The sequence below is a fragment of the Zeus faber genome (assembly GCF_960531495.2).
Source record: "Zeus faber genome assembly, chromosome: 15".
NCBI classification, from domain to species: Eukaryota; Metazoa; Chordata; class Actinopteri; order Zeiformes; family Zeidae; genus Zeus; species Zeus faber.
The window spans coordinates 11,289,778-11,310,494 of NC_137194.1; the positions used below are offsets into that span (position 1 = coordinate 11,289,778).

The 20,717-nt window shown below is 46.0% G+C and overlaps 2 protein-coding genes across 8 annotated transcripts in view; both read left to right on the forward strand.

The window, feature by feature from the left end:
• Nucleotides 1–11,729, forward strand: part of LOC307241001 (adenylate cyclase type 6-like) — a 43,242-nt gene extending 31,513 nt beyond the window's left edge. For 5 of the 7 annotated variants that reach the window (XM_080014943.1, XM_080014948.1, XM_080014945.1 and 2 more), the window contains 17 exons: nucleotides 270–428; nucleotides 1,416–1,557; nucleotides 1,758–1,886; nucleotides 3,127–3,155; nucleotides 3,873–4,020; nucleotides 4,124–4,221; nucleotides 4,380–4,467; nucleotides 4,616–4,732; nucleotides 5,249–5,398; nucleotides 5,518–5,693; nucleotides 6,618–6,650; nucleotides 6,739–6,771; nucleotides 6,894–7,026; nucleotides 7,332–7,595; nucleotides 8,228–8,432; nucleotides 8,656–8,780; nucleotides 9,610–11,729. In XM_080014943.1, the coding sequence (XP_079871069.1) occupies nucleotides 270–428; nucleotides 1,416–1,557; nucleotides 1,758–1,886; nucleotides 3,127–3,155; nucleotides 3,873–4,020; nucleotides 4,124–4,221; nucleotides 4,380–4,467; nucleotides 4,616–4,732; nucleotides 5,249–5,398; nucleotides 5,518–5,693; nucleotides 6,618–6,650; nucleotides 6,739–6,771; nucleotides 6,894–7,026; nucleotides 7,332–7,595; nucleotides 8,228–8,432; nucleotides 8,656–8,780; nucleotides 9,610–9,738 (2,158 nt within the window). In that variant the 3' untranslated portion in view covers nucleotides 9,739–11,729. Of the gene's footprint in view, nucleotides 1–269; nucleotides 429–1,415; nucleotides 1,558–1,757; nucleotides 1,887–3,126; nucleotides 3,156–3,872; nucleotides 4,021–4,123; nucleotides 4,222–4,379; nucleotides 4,468–4,615; nucleotides 4,733–5,248; nucleotides 5,399–5,517; nucleotides 5,694–6,617; nucleotides 6,651–6,738; nucleotides 6,772–6,893; nucleotides 7,027–7,331; nucleotides 7,596–8,227; nucleotides 8,433–8,655; nucleotides 8,781–9,609 lie in introns of those variants that run through there. The other 2 variants (XM_080014947.1, XM_080014949.1) reach the window with 2 other exon arrangements.
• Nucleotides 11,730–14,448: 2,719 nt separating this feature from the next.
• galnt6 (UDP-N-acetyl-alpha-D-galactosamine:polypeptide N-acetylgalactosaminyltransferase 6 (GalNAc-T6)) lies at nucleotides 14,449–20,143 on the forward strand (the record flags this gene model as incomplete). Its single annotated transcript, XM_080014604.1, has 11 exons — nucleotides 14,449–14,564; nucleotides 14,717–15,224; nucleotides 15,433–15,605; nucleotides 17,869–18,018; nucleotides 18,355–18,589; nucleotides 18,698–18,815; nucleotides 18,956–19,156; nucleotides 19,317–19,448; nucleotides 19,555–19,656; nucleotides 19,767–19,925; nucleotides 20,030–20,143. Exons 1-11 carry the CDS (start codon nucleotides 14,534–14,536, stop codon nucleotides 20,141–20,143), a joined length of 1,923 nt encoding a protein of 640 aa, XP_079870730.1. The 5' UTR covers nucleotides 14,449–14,533.
• Between the last annotated feature and the right edge of the window lie 574 nt (nucleotides 20,144–20,717).

Consider the following 20,717-nt stretch of genomic DNA (forward strand, 5'->3'; position numbering starts at 1 on the left):
CATTCACAAACAATACTTTCCATACAATTTTACAATTTCTCCTCAATAACAATATAATTCAATCTTCACGACATTTGGGATATTCAATTATGTGATTCACCATGGCCTGTTTCACACCCAAAGGACAGACACACACACACACAAACACACACACACACAAATACACACATACACACAGTACATGTTGCGTTATACCACACTAGGTATGGTCAGGGTGACCCACTTTTTGGGCGTTCTGTGTCCTATCTGTGTCCCTGCTCCGTCCGCAGGCTTGTGAGGGAGGTGACCGGCGTCAACGTGAACATGCGCGTGGGGATCCACAGTGGGCGCGTGCACTGCGGCGTGCTGGGCCTACGCAAGTGGCAGTTTGACGTCTGGTCCAACGATGTGACGCTGGCCAATCAGATGGAGGCCGGAGGAAAGGCAGGGTGAGCGCACCGCTGCTTGTGGAATGTATATATGTAGTTAATAAATTAACAATATTACTTATATACTAATACAGCTGTGTAATATAGTAATGTGCTAATATAATATACTAATACAGCTATATAAGGAACTAATTATTAATATACTAACATACTAATATAACTTTATAATATACTAATATAATGATACAATATACTACTATTACTGAATAATATACTAATTTACTAATATAACTATATAATGTACTAATATAACTGTATTATATACTAACATACTAATATAACTTTATAATATACTTATTTAACTATATAATACACTAATTTAACTGTATAATATAATAATATAACTATCATGTTCTAATATAACTATAAAATATACTAACATAACTGTATTATATACTAATATAACTGTATAATATACTAACATACCAATATCACTATACAATATACTAATATTACTGTATAATATAATAATATAATTATATAATATACTAATATAACTGTAATATACTAATATATTAGAATAACTGTATAATATACTAATGTAACTCAGAAAATGAATGGACTTTACTTTCTTTTTCTCATCTTTTCTCCTTTTCCCTCTTTGTTTTTCTTTCTCTCTCTCTCTTTCCCTCCTTCTCCTGGTATTTCTTTGCAATTATAACTCTTTCACAATGATTTTAAGTTCGCTCTTCTACCCCTTTCCCTATCGCTTTCTCTGTTTTCTTCTCTCTCTCTCTCTCTCTCTCTCTCTCTCTCTCTCTGTCTCTCTCTGTCTCTCTCTCTCTCTCTCTCCCTCTTGCACTCATTCTTTTGCTTTCCCTACATCTTTTCTCTCTGCTTTTAAAAGCATGTCACTGGTGTATCTCGACTCTTCAATGACTGTGTGTGTGTGTGTGTGTGTGTGTGTGTGTGTGTGTGTGTGTGTGTGTGTGTGTGTGTGTGTGTGTGTGTGTGTGTGTGTGTGTCTGTGTGCGTGCGTGCGTGCAGGCGTATCCACATCACCAAAGCCACGCTGCAGTACCTGAACGGGGACTACGAGGTGGAGCCCGGCTCGGGAGGAGAGCGGAACGCCTACCTGAAGGAGAACAACATCGAAACCTTCCTGGTGCTCGGCTGCAGCCAGAAAAGAGTTGGTTGATGCACACACGCACAGATACACACACACACACACACACACACACACGCGCCCACATACAATAATGTCATACACTGGCTTACCCCAGTCTTGAACATATAAAAATGAAAAAGACACAATATGCCTGCGGAGATTAGCTCTAGAGGAAGGTCCCCTCCATCTTCCTCGACTCTCTGGTTTGCCTTTTCTCGCAGAAAGACGAAAAGGCCATGATGGCAAAGATGCAGCGTGCGCGTGCCAACTCTGTCGACGCCTTGATGCCACGCTGGGTGCCTGACAGATCCTTCTCCAGAACCAAGGAGTCCAAAGTCTTCAGGCAGATGGTGAGACACACACACAGACACACACACTAAACCTGCATCCAATCTCCGAAAGATTATGTTGTGTGTGTTGCTCCGATAAACTCTTAATATGGCCACGTCTTGAAAACACGATTAGCCCCCCTGCTCCCCCTCTTCCCTCTCCCTTCCTTTCTCTCTTTCCCTTTCCGTCTCTCAGTTTCTCTCCCGCATGCTCGTTTAACCGCAGGTGCTATCTATCCCATTTTACCAGCGGCCAAGCCCTGCGAACTCGTAACATCATTTTCGACGGTTAAAATCATTTGCAAATCTGCTTTTCCCGCATATGCACCAGCCCGTCTGAAAAACCAATCCGGCTCCTGGGACATATTTTGAATAGACCAGGGCGCTACAATGGTAATATGCCGTTAGTTTAGAATTAAGAAATGAAAGAGAACGAAAGAAAAATCATATTGGTGTTACCTGGGGAGAGCTTGGGGACCAGTCGTGACCCCACTCAGAAACACATTCAACCCATGTAAAACCTATATGTGAATACATAGAGCGGCGGAAAAATATAGCGGACACTAGTTTTTGGCTTTCTGGGCTTCAGGAAAGATTGCCTGTTACGGCACAGGGCAGGTCAGGGACAATGGACGGCTCCCGGTGGGGAAGGGGGGGTCGGGTCCCAGCGCGGCGGCGCTCACAAAGCCTGACCCGCGGGGGCCATTGTCCTCTCGTCTCCCCATTCTCTCTCTCCTTCCCTTTGCCCTCGACCTCCCTCCCTCTCTCTCTCTCTCTCTCTCTCGAGTCTTCTCTCCCCTCACATTTCTCTTTTCAACCGGTCCTCACCTCGCTCTTTCCTCTTTCTCTCACGCGGCGTTCCTCATTTTTAGTCTCGTTCCCCTCGCTCGCTCTGCCTCTACCCTCATTCCGTCGTTCTCTCTCTCTCTCTCTCTCCGTCTCTCTCCTCCTTTTTTCCTCCCCTCTCGGAGGGCCTGAGCCCCAGGGGCAGGGGAGGGTGTAATTTGAAGCCTCCGAGCGTTAATTAAAACATCAGCGTGCCACTCTGGGATCGGCTCCACAGATGTCTGACTCTGGATTGTGTGATAATCTCTCACTTTCATCCGTTTTTTTTGTTTTTGGTTTTTTTTTTTTCTTCCTCTCTGCCACACTCTCTACTTCCTTCTCACGCTGTGACTCTCTCCCTCTCAAAAACATTCTCTCTCTCTCTCTCTCGCTCTCTCTCTCTCTCACACTCTCTCTCTCTTTTTGACATTCCCAGGGCATCGACGAGGCATCCAGTAAAGACAAGTGAGTGTTTTGGTGCTGGCTCTTGTTTTTGGCTCCCAGGGTGTTGCTGGAAGACTTGAATCTGCGTCTGCGGAACTTGAGAGTTCCACTGGAGTTCTACAGAGTCAGAGGCAGCCGTGTTAACACCCAACATCATACACGCTAAATCACCCAACAGATCGATCGTTTTGCCAAAAACATATGTATATTTATGTTGCCAGAAGAGACATCTATCGTAAGAAACCACAGTTATCCAAGTTGCAAGGCATTACCAATATTTACATTCAATTCTTATTATTATTTTTTATTTTTATTTTATATACCCTTATCAATTGACTACTTAGTCTGACGTATTATGGGATTTGGTGATTACAATAATGGAAAATGTATTCATATACAGTCAAAAAAAATATGTTCACGTCACCTTTCGTTATGAATGTGTCGCAATAAAAGAAAGGCGAAAGAGAAGACGAGATTGCGATTGCATCGCCAAATCCCATAATATGTCAGAGTAAGTAGGCTGTAGGTTGGCTTTTCATGTAAATATTGTTTGGGTTTTTTTGCGGTAAAAAGATTCGGTCTATCAAGGCGTTTAGCTGGTTTATCACGTTTTACACTTTTAGTACCTGGTCACTAAAACAGAATACACACACACACACACAACAAACCACTTATTGTACACACACCAGGCTACACAACCTCTGGCGGATCGTGACCTTTTGTTCCATTTTCGTTCAGCCGCTGCGCTCAGGAGACCCTGAACCCGGAGGACGAGGTGGACGAGTTCCTCGGCCGAGCCATCGACGCCCGCAGCATCGACCAGCTGAGGAAAGACCACGTCAAGAAGTTCCTGCTCACCTTCCAGACCCCCAACCTGGAAAAGAAGGCAAGGGAGCGGCGGGAACAAGCACTGGGGCTGTACCTGCATTTGGCTTTTTTTTTTTTTTTTTTTTTGCATGCTGCTATAACTTCCATTCTCTGTGTCGCAGTACTCCAAAAAGGTGGACGATCGTTTCGGGGGCTACGTGGCTTGTACGCTGCTGGTTTTCTGCTTCATCTGCTTCATTCAGATCATCATCTTCCCACCGTAAGTGCTCTCGTCGGGTCGCCTTCCGTAGCCTCCCGTGGAGGAAATGTTTTGATCCGGTTTTTCCGAATTGCCAGCAGGAAACGTAGTCTTTATTAGTTTACCAAGCGTTAACAGCAGTTATACATCCTAATAAGCTTGATTCCTGTCCTCCCCAGCACAACGCTTATGCTTGGTCTTTTCGTCAGCGTCTTCATCATCCTTGCCAGCGTCCTCTTCATCTGCGCCATCTACTCCTGCATCAAAGTAAGGAACCGTATTTCCCGGCGCTCGCCCGCCCGCCGCAGATACGTCCCGAGAGTCATTACTGCAGATCTGCAGTCGGCATCGCCAATGCCTCTGACTTTTAACCGGGTCTCCCTCTAATCTGCTCCTCCGCTCTCCGTCCCCGAAGATTTTCCCGGCCGCCCTGCAGACGCTGACAAAGAAGATAGTCCAGTCTCGCACGAACAGCACCCTGGTCGGAGTCCTCACCATCCTGCTCCTCTTCGTCGCGGCCTTCGTCAACATGGTGAGGGCCGCAGCCCTGCAACGTGCCTTTGCTTTGATTTCATTTTTCGGGGGAACCTTTTGGGGACATTTTTTATCCGTCTTCAATAAATAGTGCTGACTAGGCTGGCAGGGTTGGGGAGTCATTCAACTAGATAGGGTTAGGATACGCGGATAGTAGCGCTGTGTTAGCACTGTTATTTTTTTTATGGAATTTCAGTTTCCCATCATTACCACAGAGTTCCATCGTTACACAGGTGGATTCTTCAACATCCTTTTTGAAATTAGAACATTTTGAAAAAACTTGATATTCATCAATTTTGTTTGATATTCCCAATGATTATAATGATATTAACACGTCCTATATTGCCCAGTTCTACATTTAGTCCAAAGATAATCAACAACCATGAATTCCTGACTGTGTTTCATGTTCACCAGTTCACCCTGTTAGTTACCGCTGCATTCTGGCGTCGTACCTCCCGATTTTTCTTTTTTGTTTGTTTGTTTTTTAACGCCCGATCTCCTCTTCCTCTGCTAGTTCACGTGCGACACAAAGGAGCTGCTGAACTGTGTGTCCGTCGAGTGGAACACCTCGGCGGACGTCTGCCTCCTGCACAACCTGACCCGGAGCGCAGAGGAGGGCCTGACCCTGTGTTCCAGCCAGGACACGCCCTGCCATTTCCCAGAGGTCAGCCCAGCAAAGTGTGGCCGTGCGTGCGTGCGTTGCGTGCCGCCCTGTGTGCGTTTTCACGTCCACCCAACTTTGCGTCAAACTAACCTTCACCCTCGCGCCCTCCTCTGCTGCAGTATTTCAGCTACAGCGTGCTGCTCACCCTGCTGGCCTGCTCCGTCTACCTCCACATCAGCAGCATAGGGAAGCTGGCCCTGATGCTGCTCATCCAGATCGTCTTCCTGGTGCTGGTGGAGTGGCCTCACGTTGTCCTGTTCGAAAATGCCGACCTGCTGGTCACCGCCAACACCCTGTAAGTGACCCACCCACCACCACGACATACGTGCTCCACTCATACACATAGACGCGCTTCCACGTACCCACTTGTGAAAAAAGACTTGTTCCTGTTTCAATCAGAATTGTTAATATGCCACCGTGCTTTGGTTTCAGTTACTGTATATAATTAATAATATTAATTTTGGTACCCATACTTTTTTTTCCCCATGTGAGGATCCACACATAGAGTTACGCTGCCAAAGCGTTTTACAAACTAAAATTGACTGAGCAGTAATTCAATTTTCACTCCACTTTTTACCATCCCAGTCTATTGTTCCTTTGAATCCTCTTTCGCGGCTACAGATCGATGTTGAAAATGTCAGGATCGGAATCGGCCTCTCTTTATGGCTTTTATCGTATTAAATCTGTTTGTTTCATGTACGAGGAATTATGGGTTAAGGATTTGGCGCAGGCAGAATAAAAATGATTTACAGTACAAAAAAAACATGGAAAATTAATTGACAAAATATACAGAATATTAATATAATATTATTAATATTAATAATTCCATGGATCAGATATACTAAATGAAACCAAAAGGTATTTGCTGTAATATTGAGCATAAATATAAATATACTGTAGATGGTATATTTCTGTAACGGGTGAATAAATATGTATACAATAGTACCAGCATGGATAACAACGGATGAGTAGGTCTAAATTATTAAAATGTATAAAGATGACATTGTTACTATTTAATTGTTTTCTCTGTACTTAATATGAAATATAAGAAAAAAAATTGCACCGATGTGGCCTTCCTGTGACGCACGTGCCTCCACATTGGGATCCACTGTTTGCAAAGCTCCGCATGACACAACTTATCCACGCATGAGATTGGATTCAACATCGGAACGTACATTTTCCTTGTTTTTCTCTTGAATTTCTCGTTTTCTTCCCTCAGATCGTTTAACCCTTCAAACGAATCCCAAAAATCGTAAGTAGCGTTACGAAGCGTAGTGGAGAAATTCCGGTCTCAGCCGTGCGTTTTAAAGGCAGCAGCTCTTGCCAATTTTGTTTTCCAGGTACACCTACGTCAACGAAACGAGGGAGCTGTGGTAAGTCCCCCCTGTTGAGCCGCCCTCTAAATCTTATGTTTCGCTCGAGGTTTTGTACTTTTTTTTTTTGTTGTACACTTGCGTCTCTCCCTTTCTCCCCCCGCCCCCCAACCCCCCCCCAGCCTGGAGAGCGTCACTAAAGTGTCCCTGAAGGTCATGACCCCTGTGATCCTCACTGTGTTTGTCCTGGCTCTCTACCTGCACGCCCAGCAGGTGGAGTCCACCGCCCGCCTCGACTTCCTCTGGAAGCTGCAGGTAAAGCCTCCGCGAAAACGTCCCATTTGGAGCCCTTTTTTTTTTTCACGCAGGTCGTCCCCCCCGATAAACAACCGCACCAACTGACGTCACTACTTTGTTCCCGTCTTTAGTTGAGGGGTATGCCGGTGAATTTAATGTGTACATATTTGTTCCGAATTTTCGTTATGGTCTCCGTTTGTGTCGGCATCAACCCCGACGGTGGTGAAGGGACCTATTTCCGGCAGCGGAATGGAATTGAATTTGAAAAAAAAAAACAATTTTAAAAGAAAAACATCAACCTAACCCCCCGCCACCTCCGTCAGGCTACGGAGGAGAAGGAAGAGATGGAGGAGCTGCAGGCCTACAACCGACGGCTTCTCCACAACATACTTCCCAAGGACGTGGCCGCCCACTTCCTGGCGCGGGAGCGGCGGAACGACGAGCTGTACTACCAGTCCTGCGAGTGCGTGGCCGTCATGTTCGCCTCCATCAGCAACTTCTCCGAGTTCTACGTGGAGCTGGAGGCCAACAACGAGGGGGTGGAGTGTCTCAGGCTGCTCAACGAGATCATCGCCGACTTTGATGAGGTGAGCAGAGGGAGGGATTGGGTGTGGTTGTCGTCGGCCGTGAAACCCAACGCGTCGGCGCTGTGGGGTCGCCGTTTGAGTCGGAGGGGTTTTTGGGCGGGAGCGACGTTCTGGCCTTGCAGACCTTGCAGTTTGCACCCGGCGACCCCCGCGGCACGTGAGGCGGCGCTTCGAGGCTACGGGAAAGTTTAAGAACGGCCTCGGCATGCTGAAGAGATTGAGTAATGTCGGCTTTTCAGGATTTACATTTTTTTATCATGACCATAGACCCTTCTCAACTGCCATTAATTCCAGCCTTTGGTCTCTCTAACTAGTCTGGTCTCTCTCTAACTTAATGTTGTTGACTAATGATCTTGATCTCTCCCCCTTCCTCTCCCTCTCTCTCTCTCTCTCTCTCTCTCCCCCTTCCCTTCCCTCTCTCCCTCCCCTCGCCCCTCTCTCTCCCTCTTTCACTCTCCCTCTCTCCCTCTCCCTCTCCTTCTCCCACTCACGCCCTCTCTCTCCCTCCTTCTCTCCCCCCCTCTCCCTCCCCCCCCCCCCCCCTCTCTCCCCCTATCTCCCTCTCTCTCTCTCCCCCTCTCTCCTCCTCTCTCTCTCCCCCTATCTCCCTCCCTCTCTCTCTCTCTCTCCAGATCATCAGCGAGGAGCGATTCCGACAGCTGGAGAAGATCAAGACCATCGGCTCCACCTACATGACGGCCTCCGGCCTCAACGACTCCACCTACGACAAAGAGGGCCGTTCGCACATCCTGGCCCTCGCCGACTACGCCATGAGACTCAGGGAGCAGATGAAGTACATCAACGAGCACTCCTTCAACAACTTCCAGATGAAGATAGGTGAGGGGAGGGGAGGCCGCGGTTGTAACAGTTATCAGACCACCACCAGACACTGCTCTGAAAAGCTTCTGTGAACGTTTATTTTGCTGAGAAAACGTGCCGAGCGGCGGATACCGCGGTGGCGCCCCCAGTGGCCCGCGTAGGGTACTAGACTAAAAGGAGTAAAAGGCGTGAAAAGTCGCCCAGAACTAGTGTTGTATGATGACATGTGCTTGGTTTGCAGGGCTTAACATGGGACCAGTCGTGGCAGGCGTGATCGGGGCCAGGAAACCCCAATATGACATCTGGGGGAACACGGTCAACGTTGCCAGTCGAATGGACAGCACGGGAGTACCAGACTACATCCAGGTACAGTGTACTGCTGAGGCACTTTCATCACATTACATTGCATTACTTCATTCGGGAGACGCTTTTTTTTCCAAAGAGACTTACAATAATCTAGACTGAGGCCTGTGAGGTGTAGAGAAAGCTCTAAAGCGGTATTTCTGCTGTGTGAACGTACACGAGGATCATTATTAAACATTATTATTACTGGAACCAGTCTTCGCTTTTGTACAAATGGCAGCGGGAGAGCAGCAGAATGGCAAAGGGGTTGCCCGCATCTGTCCTTGTGATTTGCCCTTCACCAAGATGCTGAGTCCACCAGCTCTGGAGAGGCTGCTCTCGAGCTGACACTGCACTCTGACCTCCCACTGGAGGAGAGCCATGCGCAAATACAATTCCTAGTCGGAATTCAATCAAGTATCACGTGACTGTTGTCATTATTACATTGAGAGCTGTATCTATCGTACTGTGTTGTAGCGGGGTTAAAAGTCGCTGCAGTGAGCTGTCACAGCATGGAACATTGTATTTAGACAAATTACGCAAAGCTGAAACCAATGCTTAATAAATGTTAACGCCGGTATTTATCAAGATATTAAACCGCTAGACTGGTTGTTGAAGGATGACAACGCTGCCATCTGCTGGACATGATCTGTTACCGCAATTCAAAACATCCATGTCATTTTCTTTATCTCAGAGTGCGATCCAGCTTACAGTGTCCAGTTGTCAACGCTCCTGTCAGCTTCCAGGCTGGCTCTTTCTCTCTTTCTCTCTCTCTCTCTCTCTCTCTCTCTCTCTCTCTCTCTCTCTCTCTCTCTTACATGCGGGGTATCAAGTGTCCTTTGTCCTCTCGTAGGTGACCACGGACCTGTACCACGTGCTGGTCAGCAGGGGTTACCAGCTGGACTGCCGGGGCGTAGTCAAGGTGAAGGGGAAGGGGGAGATGACCACTTACTTCCTCACAAGCGGGCCCCAGGGCAGTTAACGGCACGGACCCAGCGACCGCATCGTGACTCTCGCCGCACTGACCAGAGGGACGCGACGGCTGAGCGGCTAGCTCTCTGACGAGCACTGAAGCATGGCGGGAACGCACCGGGGACGGAGGACGGCCACGGCGGGGAGACGCGCTCGGCCCCCGTGTTCCCCCGATGCGCGCGCACACACACACACACACACATACAGGAAGCTTGTTCTTTACATGAAGGTGTTTTCTTTAAAAGCTGCTCGAAAGATCATGGCGCCCACTTGCCTTAGAGAGGAAGTGACTGGTTATGGTTTTTTTGCTCGTGTACTACATTACAAAAATCTGGAGTCCTTATTTATTTCCACGGATGGATTCCTGTGCTCACCCTGTACAAAAAGAAGACTATATTACATAAAGAAAATATGCAAGGATTATTTTGAAGGAAGAAAATGACCAAAGAACAAATGTTGTGAAACCCACTACCACGTGTCTCACCCGACATGTCATTATTATATCAAGGATTCTGGTCTGGGTCTGTTGGAGATGTCTGCATTGCTTAGTCTTCATTTATTTATTCATCAGTTGTTATTGTGTTGTTGTTGGTTTTTTTTCCACTTTTTACAACAAAGGCCAAGGTACTGTCACTGTCGTTGATAGGGACTAACTATTTTGTTTGTTATTTCTACTTTCGTGAAGAGGAACACGCCCGCACACATGCACACACACAACACCCTCGCTTTGGATTTCTGTTTTATAAATACAGCCTCTCATTAACGCTTTTTTCGGATGATGCTGCGCGGGGTTTTTAGACGTATGACCGCGTAGGGTTCACTGACAAGTATGATCAAGTGCTTGCTCCATGTGAAATGTATTTTTGGTGCAAGCCAAAATCATTTTGAGATGAAGGAACAACTGTTGCATTAGCGCCACGCCATGAGAGAGTGAGAGTTGTAACTGTTACAAAAAGTTTTATATGATTATGTTTGTATATACAGTATATCGATGTGTGTGTGTGTGTGTGTGTGTGTGTGTGTGTGTGTGTGTGTGTGTGTGCGTGCGTGCGTGCGTGCGTGCGTGCATACGAACATACGTTACTGAATGCTGTTCTCGATCATCCAAGGGGCGTAACTCTTCACTGTGAGGTTTTTACAATACTGTATGACAAATGCTTTCTTGCCAAACTGGTTGCTGCAAGGCGTGTTTTATATTATACTTTTGGAGTCGTGTGTCCATTCCTGATTTATTACCTTAGTTGATTATTTTGATGTCTGCTGCGTCTGTCCTGCGTCGGACTGTCATCCTAAGTGAGTTAATTCCGCCAAACAACCGAATGCCTAGGCTTTTATTTTGGGAGTGTGTTACAACGTGTAAAGCATAAACCGGTGGGCCCCCGGACAGAAACGACGCACAGTGTTTTTGGGGAATACGTCGTCAAGTAGGAATATTACCGTTCACATGCATTGCCTTGATATTATGCAGTTAACAAACTAAAACTATCGGTCCACGACAGCATTCTGAGATTTTTCTTGACGTCATATGGCACATGGTGGTTTGCTGCCCCCCGCCCCCCAAAAAATGAGATGTTTGAAATAAATAATCTAATGAATGTATGTATCACAGTGTTGGATTTCCATCTTCTTGGTGAAATCACGAGAGGAACCACTGACCCTGGTGTTGATGGAGGGGATGCGTTACAGCCGCGTGGAAAAGGAGATGTCAAACTGTGAATTTGACACCACCATCACTGCTGAAGGGGGAATTTTATTTTTATCAACCGAAAATCCAGTGCTAATAATCCTCGTGCCCGTGTTCGTTTGGGGCGGGCGCACATCTTGTTTCTGTCCGTCTCCCAAAACTCGTCTCGTCTCTTAAAAACTGAAGGGTCATCAATATTTTGTACCGTTTCCATTACAAGAGGCGATTGGTAACACTGAAGAATGGAATGTTGGTTGATTTGACTGATTAATTTTGGATAAAAAAAAGAAAATCAATAAATGCTTGATTTGGATTCATCTTGCTTATGCTCATGTTCATTTTGGTGTAAGTGATTTCATGGGTTTGCGTTAGTTAAGTCCAGATATTTTAAAAGACATTGGCAGTCATATCTGTTCAATCAAATCTGCTTCTTTTCGAAGTGATATTGTCAAAACAAAACAAAAAAATATATATGTATGTTCTTAATACATCATCATACATCATACTTCTTGAAACATCAAATCAAATTGTCTCCGGGGAAAGGAACAACTGAAACCCTATCGCCATGGCCAAAGGGTCTGCTTCGGAACGAGCTTCTCCATTTCTGAACAAATCCGTCTACGGTTTCAAGACAGTGATAGAGAAGATAGTACTTAATTGCTTCGACATAAATGATGCATTTGTGTTGCGGTAACGAGGTATGTTGACTCAGCACTCAACGGTGAACATTAATTAAGCCTTATGAATTCTCCTTATAATGGAGAAATGATGAATAACCTGAAGCAGGGATGCCCCAAAAGTTCCCCTTTGAGGTATACACCTGAAATGCAATGGTGGGTCGTGGTCCAATACCGAGCATTGCGTTGGAATCCAAAAGATCCTAAGAGTCCCGTTCTAAGGGCCCTCTACCTACAAAATCCAAGGGAATTTTGCATTTACAAACATGCATGATATTTTATTCCTACAATAAAACTCTCAATGCCAATGTTTAATTTCAGTGCAAGACATTCATCGATTTTAGCGTATGGTGTTGTGGGTTGGGGCCATACATTTTGAACAGCAGATAAAGAATGAGTCCATCTCCATCTGCTCAAAACAAACTAGGAATTCAGAGAACCAGCGCTCCACATTTTAAAAATCAAGCGAGTGATGAGTTTTGCATGATCTTCTTCTATGCAAAGAACAAGGTTTGTTTTTCCGATATTTCAGGGCGAATATGTGAAATATTTTAAAACATGTTTAAAAATAATAATAATTATTAGTAGAAGAGTATTAGTATTATAAATGATATTATTTTAAAAATATTGTTGTTGTTATTATTATTATTATTATTTTTATTATTATTATTAATAGTAGTAGTAGTGGTAGTAGTAGTAGTAGTAGTAGTAGTAATAATAATGGAATTATTATTATTGTTATTAGTAGTAGTAGTAGTAATAGTATTAATAATTATAATATTGTTATTATTATTATTATTATTATTATTATTATTATTATTTATAGAAGTAGTAGTAGAAGTGGTAGTATTAATAGTAATAGTACTATTATTATAAGTATAATTATTATTATTATTATAATTATTATTATTACTATTATTATTATTATTATTATACTATTAGTTGTAGTAGTAGCAGTAGTATTAATAATAATTTTATTTGTAGTAGTAGTAGTAGTAGTAGTAGTAGTAGTAGCAGTTTATTGTAGTAGTGTTTATTGGTAGTAGAAATAAACCACCACAACAAACCACCACTAGCACAGCAATCTGCAGGCTCCGTGTCGGACCCCGCCACCAGGGGACTCCATGTAATCATTTCTACGCGTGGCACCTGATGGTTCTAAGGGAGGGCGGGAGGCCACGCTGTGTATCCTCTTACACCGCTCTCCATCCTGAAGAACCTGCCGGCTCCTTCCAACACCCGACCCGTGGTCCACAGCCAGCCCGGCCGCCCGCTGCGGCTCTAAACTACAGAGCCGGTTTAAGGTAAAACTCTATCGCAGGAAGTTCTCATTGTTTTGCTACAAAGCTTCACTTGTTTTCCTCGTTGCGAGTGGAAACCGAGTCTGGTTTAATCCAAAGTGCTTATCGGCGTGAGGAGGCACTCGACAGATGCATTCTGAGCTCTTTTGTTAGGATTAAGATTCTTTTTTTTTTTTTTTTTTTAACTTTATAACTTCCCAATTCTTATCAGAAACGTTTTCTTCCTCTTTCGCTTTGCTCTAACTCACGGGGGACTCGGCTCAAACTGTGAAATCCTTGGCGCCGATCGGGTACGATTCGCGATTTGTTTTGTTCGTGCGGGTGTTTGTACGTGGAAGATTAAGTCATCGCTGTGCGAACGATGTGCGTGCGAAAATAACTGATTTCCACGCGCGTAGCCGAGAGGTTGCACGGGAGGCTTGGAAACGACACCTGCACACGCTCCCCCGACGGTGCTGTTAGTGCCACCCCTCTGGGATTCACGCACCCGGTCCGTCCCTTTGAAAGGATTTACTGCTAAATGCATCAGGTCGTTACCTAGGGGTGGTGGATTGATGTGTGATCTCCACCTTTAAGCTGTCAATGATTGAAACTGGCTGATCTGGTGGCTCTGCTGGAGGCAGATCTCACCAACCCCTGTCAAGTCCGCTGTTGTCCCACTGTTGTTGTTGTTGTTGTTGTTGTTGTTCTGCTTCCCACCGGAATCCCAAAACCTGTGTGTGTGTGTGTGTATTCTCGGATCGGTCCTTAAGGGAGGCCGGCCTGGGGACTGGGAGCGGAAGGAGCCGTCTACAGGCCGCTGTGGTGACGGAGCCGGCTGAAGTCCGATTGTAATCAAGTCCGTCAGGCGGGTCGCTGATGTGGCACGCGAAGGAGGCGCTCGGGCCTCGCCGGAGTCCTGCGTGGCTCTGCTGCGTGGCTCCAGCTTGAGGTGCCGCCCCGCTCCGCCCCTCCCGGGGCTGTGCCTGCGGCAGGCGGATTCAGGTGTTGGCTGGGAAAATACGCTCTGTTTGTTCAGTTCCTGCTCCCGGACCTTCCTACCGTGTGCCCGCCCCAGTCAGACGCTGTTCTGGAGAGCCGTGGCTTTGTGCGTGTTGTCTAAGTAACCATAAGAAACACTACAACCGGCGTGAAAGATTCATCATGCGTGCTTTTTTAACCGGAGCAATAACTGGTAAGGGTTGTGGATGATTTGGGTGCTGGCATGGAGTTCGGAAGGGACCGGCTTTCAAACCTTTCCCCGCGTCGATTCCCCCCTCGCTGTCGCCGGGCCGGACTGGGCTGTTGACGTTTGATTGTATAACTTTCCGTTTTCGATCCCTGCAGCTTGGCGCGCTACGCCCCTCGGCAACATGCGCCTGTTTCTGCGGCGGCGCGTCTCCCCCGTCAAGCTGGCCCTGCTGGGTGGAAGTCTGTTCCTGGTGGTCCTGGTGGTTCTGCAGAGGGACGTGGGCTCCGCCCCCACTCAGGACAAATGGTTCAGGGACCTGGTGGTGAAGAAGGACCAAGTGCTCGCGATGGTCAACGGGGCCGTCAACAATCTCGCGTTCCAGATCGGTGCGCCGCAGCCGCCGCAGGTGCACGAGCCGCGCACCGAGGACGGCAGCTGTCCCTCGGGGTTCTACAGCAGAGCGGAGCTCAGACCTGCGTGGGAGAGGCCCCCGCAGGACGCAAAGGGCCCCGGGGCGGACGGTAAAGCTTTCCAGAAAGACCACATGACCCAAGCAGACAACGAGGAGAAGGAGCAAGGCATGACCAAGCACTGCTTCAACCAGTTTGCCAGTGACCGCATCTCACTTAGTCGAAGTCTGGGGGATGACACCAGGCCTTCAGAGTAAGAGCTACGTGTGTGTGTGCGTGTGTGTGTGTGTGTGTGCGCGTGCGCGCGTCCCCTGTGCCAACCAGTGCTTCAACTATATGAGCGTGAAATTTAAGAAATCTACATTTCAGGGATTACTTTGCAGGTTTTCTATTAAACACGATTCCCTACGAAAACCAGCCATGATATATTTTTCTTATTCGGCGCGATGTTCTCTGGCCAGGTGTGTGGAGCGCAAGTTCCGTCGGTGCCCCGCTCTTCCATCCACCAGCGTAATAATAGTCTTCCACAACGAGGCCTGGTCCACTCTGCTTAGAACGGTGTACAGCGTCCTGCACACCTCGCCCGCGGCCCTGCTCACAGAGATCATCCTGGTCGATGATGCCAGTAGTGCAGGTGAGACCAACACACAAAAGCCACCCACGTGATGTGAAACGATGGTTAAAATGAGATGTCTGAGGTGAGGGATCTTGTTAACACATCTTGTCATTGTTGGCAAAAAAAAAAAAAAAAGTATTCTTTGGATGGTTCTGAAGTTGAATCGACACACCATCGACAGGTAACACACACACATACACAGCCCGCTTTATTGCGTTCACCTGCTCGTAAAAACAAGAGGGGGCTGCTCCTCCCAACGGCGACTCATGTGACCGCAACTGAATATAAGAATGCAGACATTGTAAAGTGGTTTCATTGTTGTTCGGCACAAGCCGGCAAGATGCAAGATCCAAGCAACTCGATCCAAGCAACCGCCAGTAATCATGCCCGCAACAATCCTCCAGTGGCGCTCCGGGGATTTTCTTGCACCACACTCTCTAGAGATGACAGGAAAAGGGTGTGATAAACAAAACATGCAGTGTGCGAGGGAGCACAGCCAGACTCATTCAAGGTAAATTCAACGTGTCTGGGATTGCGCTGGAAAAAAAATAAAAAATTAGTTTAGCAATTAGTGACTGTAATTAGAGTGGACCGACATCCCGAAGCAACATTTCCAGCATCTTATTTAATCTCTGTTCTAGAGGGAGAAGGGAAGGGTACATCCTGGTATTGTAAAGATTTACATGCAGCTTTTTATTTATTTATTTATTTATTTATTTATATTTCTTAGGTTTTTTTTAATTGTCTAACTGCTGCAATAGTTAAATTGCATGTGGCTTTTAATATTTGCACTAGGTGGTAACTGGTCCTCTGTGTGGATTGTAGGGTTGGGGCTTTTATGCCGTGCTCCTGTTGGCTTATGTCTTACGATGCATAGATATACATTTTTAACACGGCCTTTTAAAATAACCTTGATTGGTCGCTGTTTTGTGAATTCAGTCTTCATTTATTTTCTTCCCCTTTCATCTGTTCATTTTCATTTGTTTTGCAAACGGATCAAATATGAGGAGAAACTGAACGTGTACATATAATTTTTTAGGATTCGGTCGTACTCAGTTTCACATTTTTACATTCCTTTTTTCTTTTTTTTTTCTTTGCGAAAGATAATGTCTTTTCGATGGTATCTAGAGAACTTGTTTATCCGCTGGTAGCAATTGTGTTTGAGGTGTGTTGTTAAGATTGTGAACACAGCACACGGGCTAGCCAGAAGCTGCTTCATTGTTGAATTATAGAGAATATCCAAACCCTAATACTGCATATCCCGGACATGTCGTTTCTCACTGGCACGTGAATGAACTGCTGTACAAAACTTCTGCGTGGTTTTTTTCATGAACTCATTTTGTAAATGATCTTGGAAATCCGAAGTGCCTTGTGATTTGTATGTCTATTTAGAGTTTGAGAGGAATGGAAGGGGTATGATAACAATGGAGAAATGAGGAAACGGTCTTCACCAAAGTTGTTTTTTTTCATACTGTACACGGGAAGTTCTATCCTGTTGAAATGATGAACTGCAGTTAACCTGATTTGCATGACTCTTACTGCGGTCTCTATTCTTTCTATTCCCGTGGTCGCCAGTTCCAAACGCATGGTTCTTACGTGCAGCACACTGAGAAACTGGTGAAAAATGTTTCTCAAAGGGAATTCAAGAACCCACATGTAGAAATTGCCACCTTTTCATTGTTATTTATGACTTGGTCTGTAATTTACTTTGAAAACAAGTTTAAAAAAAAATAAAAAAAATGCGGCAGGGTGCAAAAACTGCATGTGACAAAGAAATGAGTGCCAGTTACAAGAAGACATGGTATTCTTTTACGAAGATACTATAAAAATGACCTGAATTAGTTGCTGTACTGTGAGCTGCTGTACTCATTTTCTTCTTGCATCAAAAAAGATTTAAAACATGGGTCATATTTGAGGACACACTTTAGGGGGATATTAAATGATGCCAGGAAGATCCTGTTGGAATCAGGGTAGGGAGACCAGTTCACATACATGCATAACATACTGTACGTACAATTGGACAGAATTAACAATCAAGAAATGAAAAATTTAGATTAGGCCAACAGTTTGCATGTAAAGCAGGCGCAGGTCTCTCACTACAGTGATTTGAATAAAATCAGCAAGAGAAATGAGTGTGTGATGTTCCACCACCACGGCGCATGTTAACCACACGTTTCTCCTGTTTGACATTTGACTCATTTTCATTCATATCAATTGCCTGTGTTTTAGCCATGCGCCTGGTTTTCTGCGACACCGAGGATATTGTCTTATCTCCCGTCAGAGCACCTGAAGGAACAGCTGGATGTGTTTGTGCATGGGCTGAAGATTGTCCGTGTGGTGCGGCAGCTGGAGAGGAAAGGCCTGATCACCGCCAGGCTCCTGGGGGCCGGCGTGGCCCGGGGTGAAGTGCTAACCTTCCTGGATGCTCACTGTGAGGAAATCTGCACGGTCTCCCAACACTACACGCTCTCGCAAACACACATACACACACACACACAAACCCGTCCCTAAGGTATAAAGTGCACTGTTTAAAAGGTTCCCCTGTCTGAATACCGGCCAGAATTGTTGCCTGAAAACATTTTCCATCTGCTGTCAGCGGCAGCCATAGCACGGCATGCATAAGGTCAGGTCTCATTGTGTCTTTTGTATTTGAAGGTTTGGTTTTTATATCCATCTTTTTGTAATTGTGTTCCTCTGAATTTTCGTTACGTCTCGGAGCCGAACGTCCCCCGTCGGGTGATCTTTCGCGGTCTTCCCGCCTCTGTAGGTGAGTGTTTCCACGGCTGGTTGGAGCCCCTGTTGGCCCGTATTGTGGAGGAGCCCACGGCTGTGGTCAGTCCAGAGATCACCACCATCGACCTGAACACTTTCCAGTTCAACAAGCCCACGCCGAATGGTCACGCATTCAACCGGGGCAACTTTGACTGGAGTCTGACCTTCGGCTGGGAGGCCATCCCCGAATATGAGAAAGCGAAACGCCTCGACGAGACGTACCCCGTCAAGTAAGAGTAGCCGAGATGATGCCGGGAAACTGTCTCCGTGGGTTTGCCCCCTAGTATTCATCCCATGTCAGACGCCCGTGCATTTGTTCAAACTTCCTGAACTTTCAGGACACCCGCTTTCGCCGGCGGCCTCTTCTCCATTTCCAAGAAGTATTTCGAACACATCGGAACCTACGACGACAAAATGGAGATCTGGGGTGGCGAGAACGTAGAGATGTCGTTCAGGGTTAGTTTGATCTGTACTACTCCCAATAGTCCAATGTCCCATTGCTTGACAGGACCGCGGTAAGCCCAACTGACATTATCGTTATGGAACATCTTAACCAAATTGTAGTCAAAGTGTGACCGCCTCGCTGTCATTCCCAGGTGTGGCAGTGTGGCGGTCAACTAGAGATTATCCCTTGCTCTGTGGTGGGCCATGTCTTCCGCACAAAGAGTCCCCACACCTTCCCCAAGGGCACAGACGTAATCACCCGCAACCAGGTGCGGCTGGCCGAGGTCTGGATGGATGACTACAAAGCCATCTTTTACCGCCGCAACAAGAATGCTGCCACCATGGCTAAGGACGTAAGTGGTCGGTGGCTGACGGTGTTTGTGCCAGAATCGTGTGTATATCGCTCTCATATTTCACATTGAGAAGACGTGGTTTGGGGGCGGAGCTGAAGACATTGCAGCAACGTGTTCTCCGCGTTGGGTGGATGATCTAACTTTAAATATTCCTTGGCAGCGCCAATATGGCGACATCTCCGATCGAGTCAAACTGAGGGAGAAGCTGCAATGTAAGAACTTCACCTGGTACCTCAACACAGTCTACCCAGAGGCCTTTATTCCAGACTTGTTCCCTGAAAAATTTGGAGCGGTAAGTGGCGTTTTCACGACCAGACTGTTCATTGTCTCTCTGGGATGCCCTTGCCATTAACGACGGGACTCAGTCTCATTTTAGTGTTACGGTTCTGTGTTTCTAGATCAGGAACGCAGGATCGCAAACCTGCCTGGATGCAGGTGAGAAAAACCAAGGAGGAAAACCTGTGATTATGTACCAGTGTCACAACATGGGAGGCAATCAAGTACGACAATAGTGGTTCATAGTTTATACATCATTCTTGTTTTTATCCAAAGATAATTGAATGTCCCCTTCGTGAAGTTGGGTCTCTGATCAATTTTTTGCCTCCTCCAGTACTTCGAATACTCGTCTCATAAGGAGCTTCGACACAACATTGAGAAGCAGCTCTGTCTCCACGCTACGCCCCAAGGTCTGGAGTTGAAGCTCGAACTCTGCGAGCGCAAAGGAAAGGGCACCAGTGTGGCTCCTCAACAAGAGTGGGAATTTACAAAGGTGAAGAGAATGTCTTTTTATTTATTTATTTTAATTTATCTTTTTAGGTTTCCTATCCACGGCAGTAAGATGTTGATGTATTTTCTTCCTTTCTCGTCCTTCAGGATCAGCTCCTGAAGAACCCAGACAGTGGCAAGTGTTTAGAACTTCAAGTGGGCCAGCTCAAGATGGAGCGGTGTGATGCTGCCAACTCCTACCAGCGCTGGGCGTTCAGTTGACCTCCCTTCCCGCCCAATCACGGACCTCCCTGCGTCCCTCCCTCCAGACTCTGAGACTTTTAGCTTTCATGCAGCTCCATGGTGTGGAGCTTGGGGCTTTGGGCCAGTCCCTGAGTGGATACATCGAATGGAGGAGGTGGTGTCAGGAAACTCTGTGGAGTATCTCAGGGGGACCTTTAACTGATTTTAAACAATTTTATTTATAATTTTTCTTGTGAAGACTGATGGAAAGACGTGAGCTGGTGCAACATGTGTACTTGACAGCCAGGTGTGGCAGCAGCTGGAGAAGCTCCATGACCTCAAGACGACGCCTCTTCAATTCCAGCTTTGAGAATCACTGTTTTATATGGATTCATCTTTGACCGACAATGAATGTTGGAATTGTGTGCTGTTTTGCCAAAAAGAATGTGTATATTTTTTAATTAAATCTCCAAACTAACTTCAACGAAACCATTTTTTTGTTGCTGTTGCTTAAATCATCAGTCGTACACCCCCTTTTTTTTATTTTTTTATTTTTATTTTTTAAGCGATAGACTTAAGAGGTGTCCCTGTAATTGAGTTTTAGTTTTTCCAG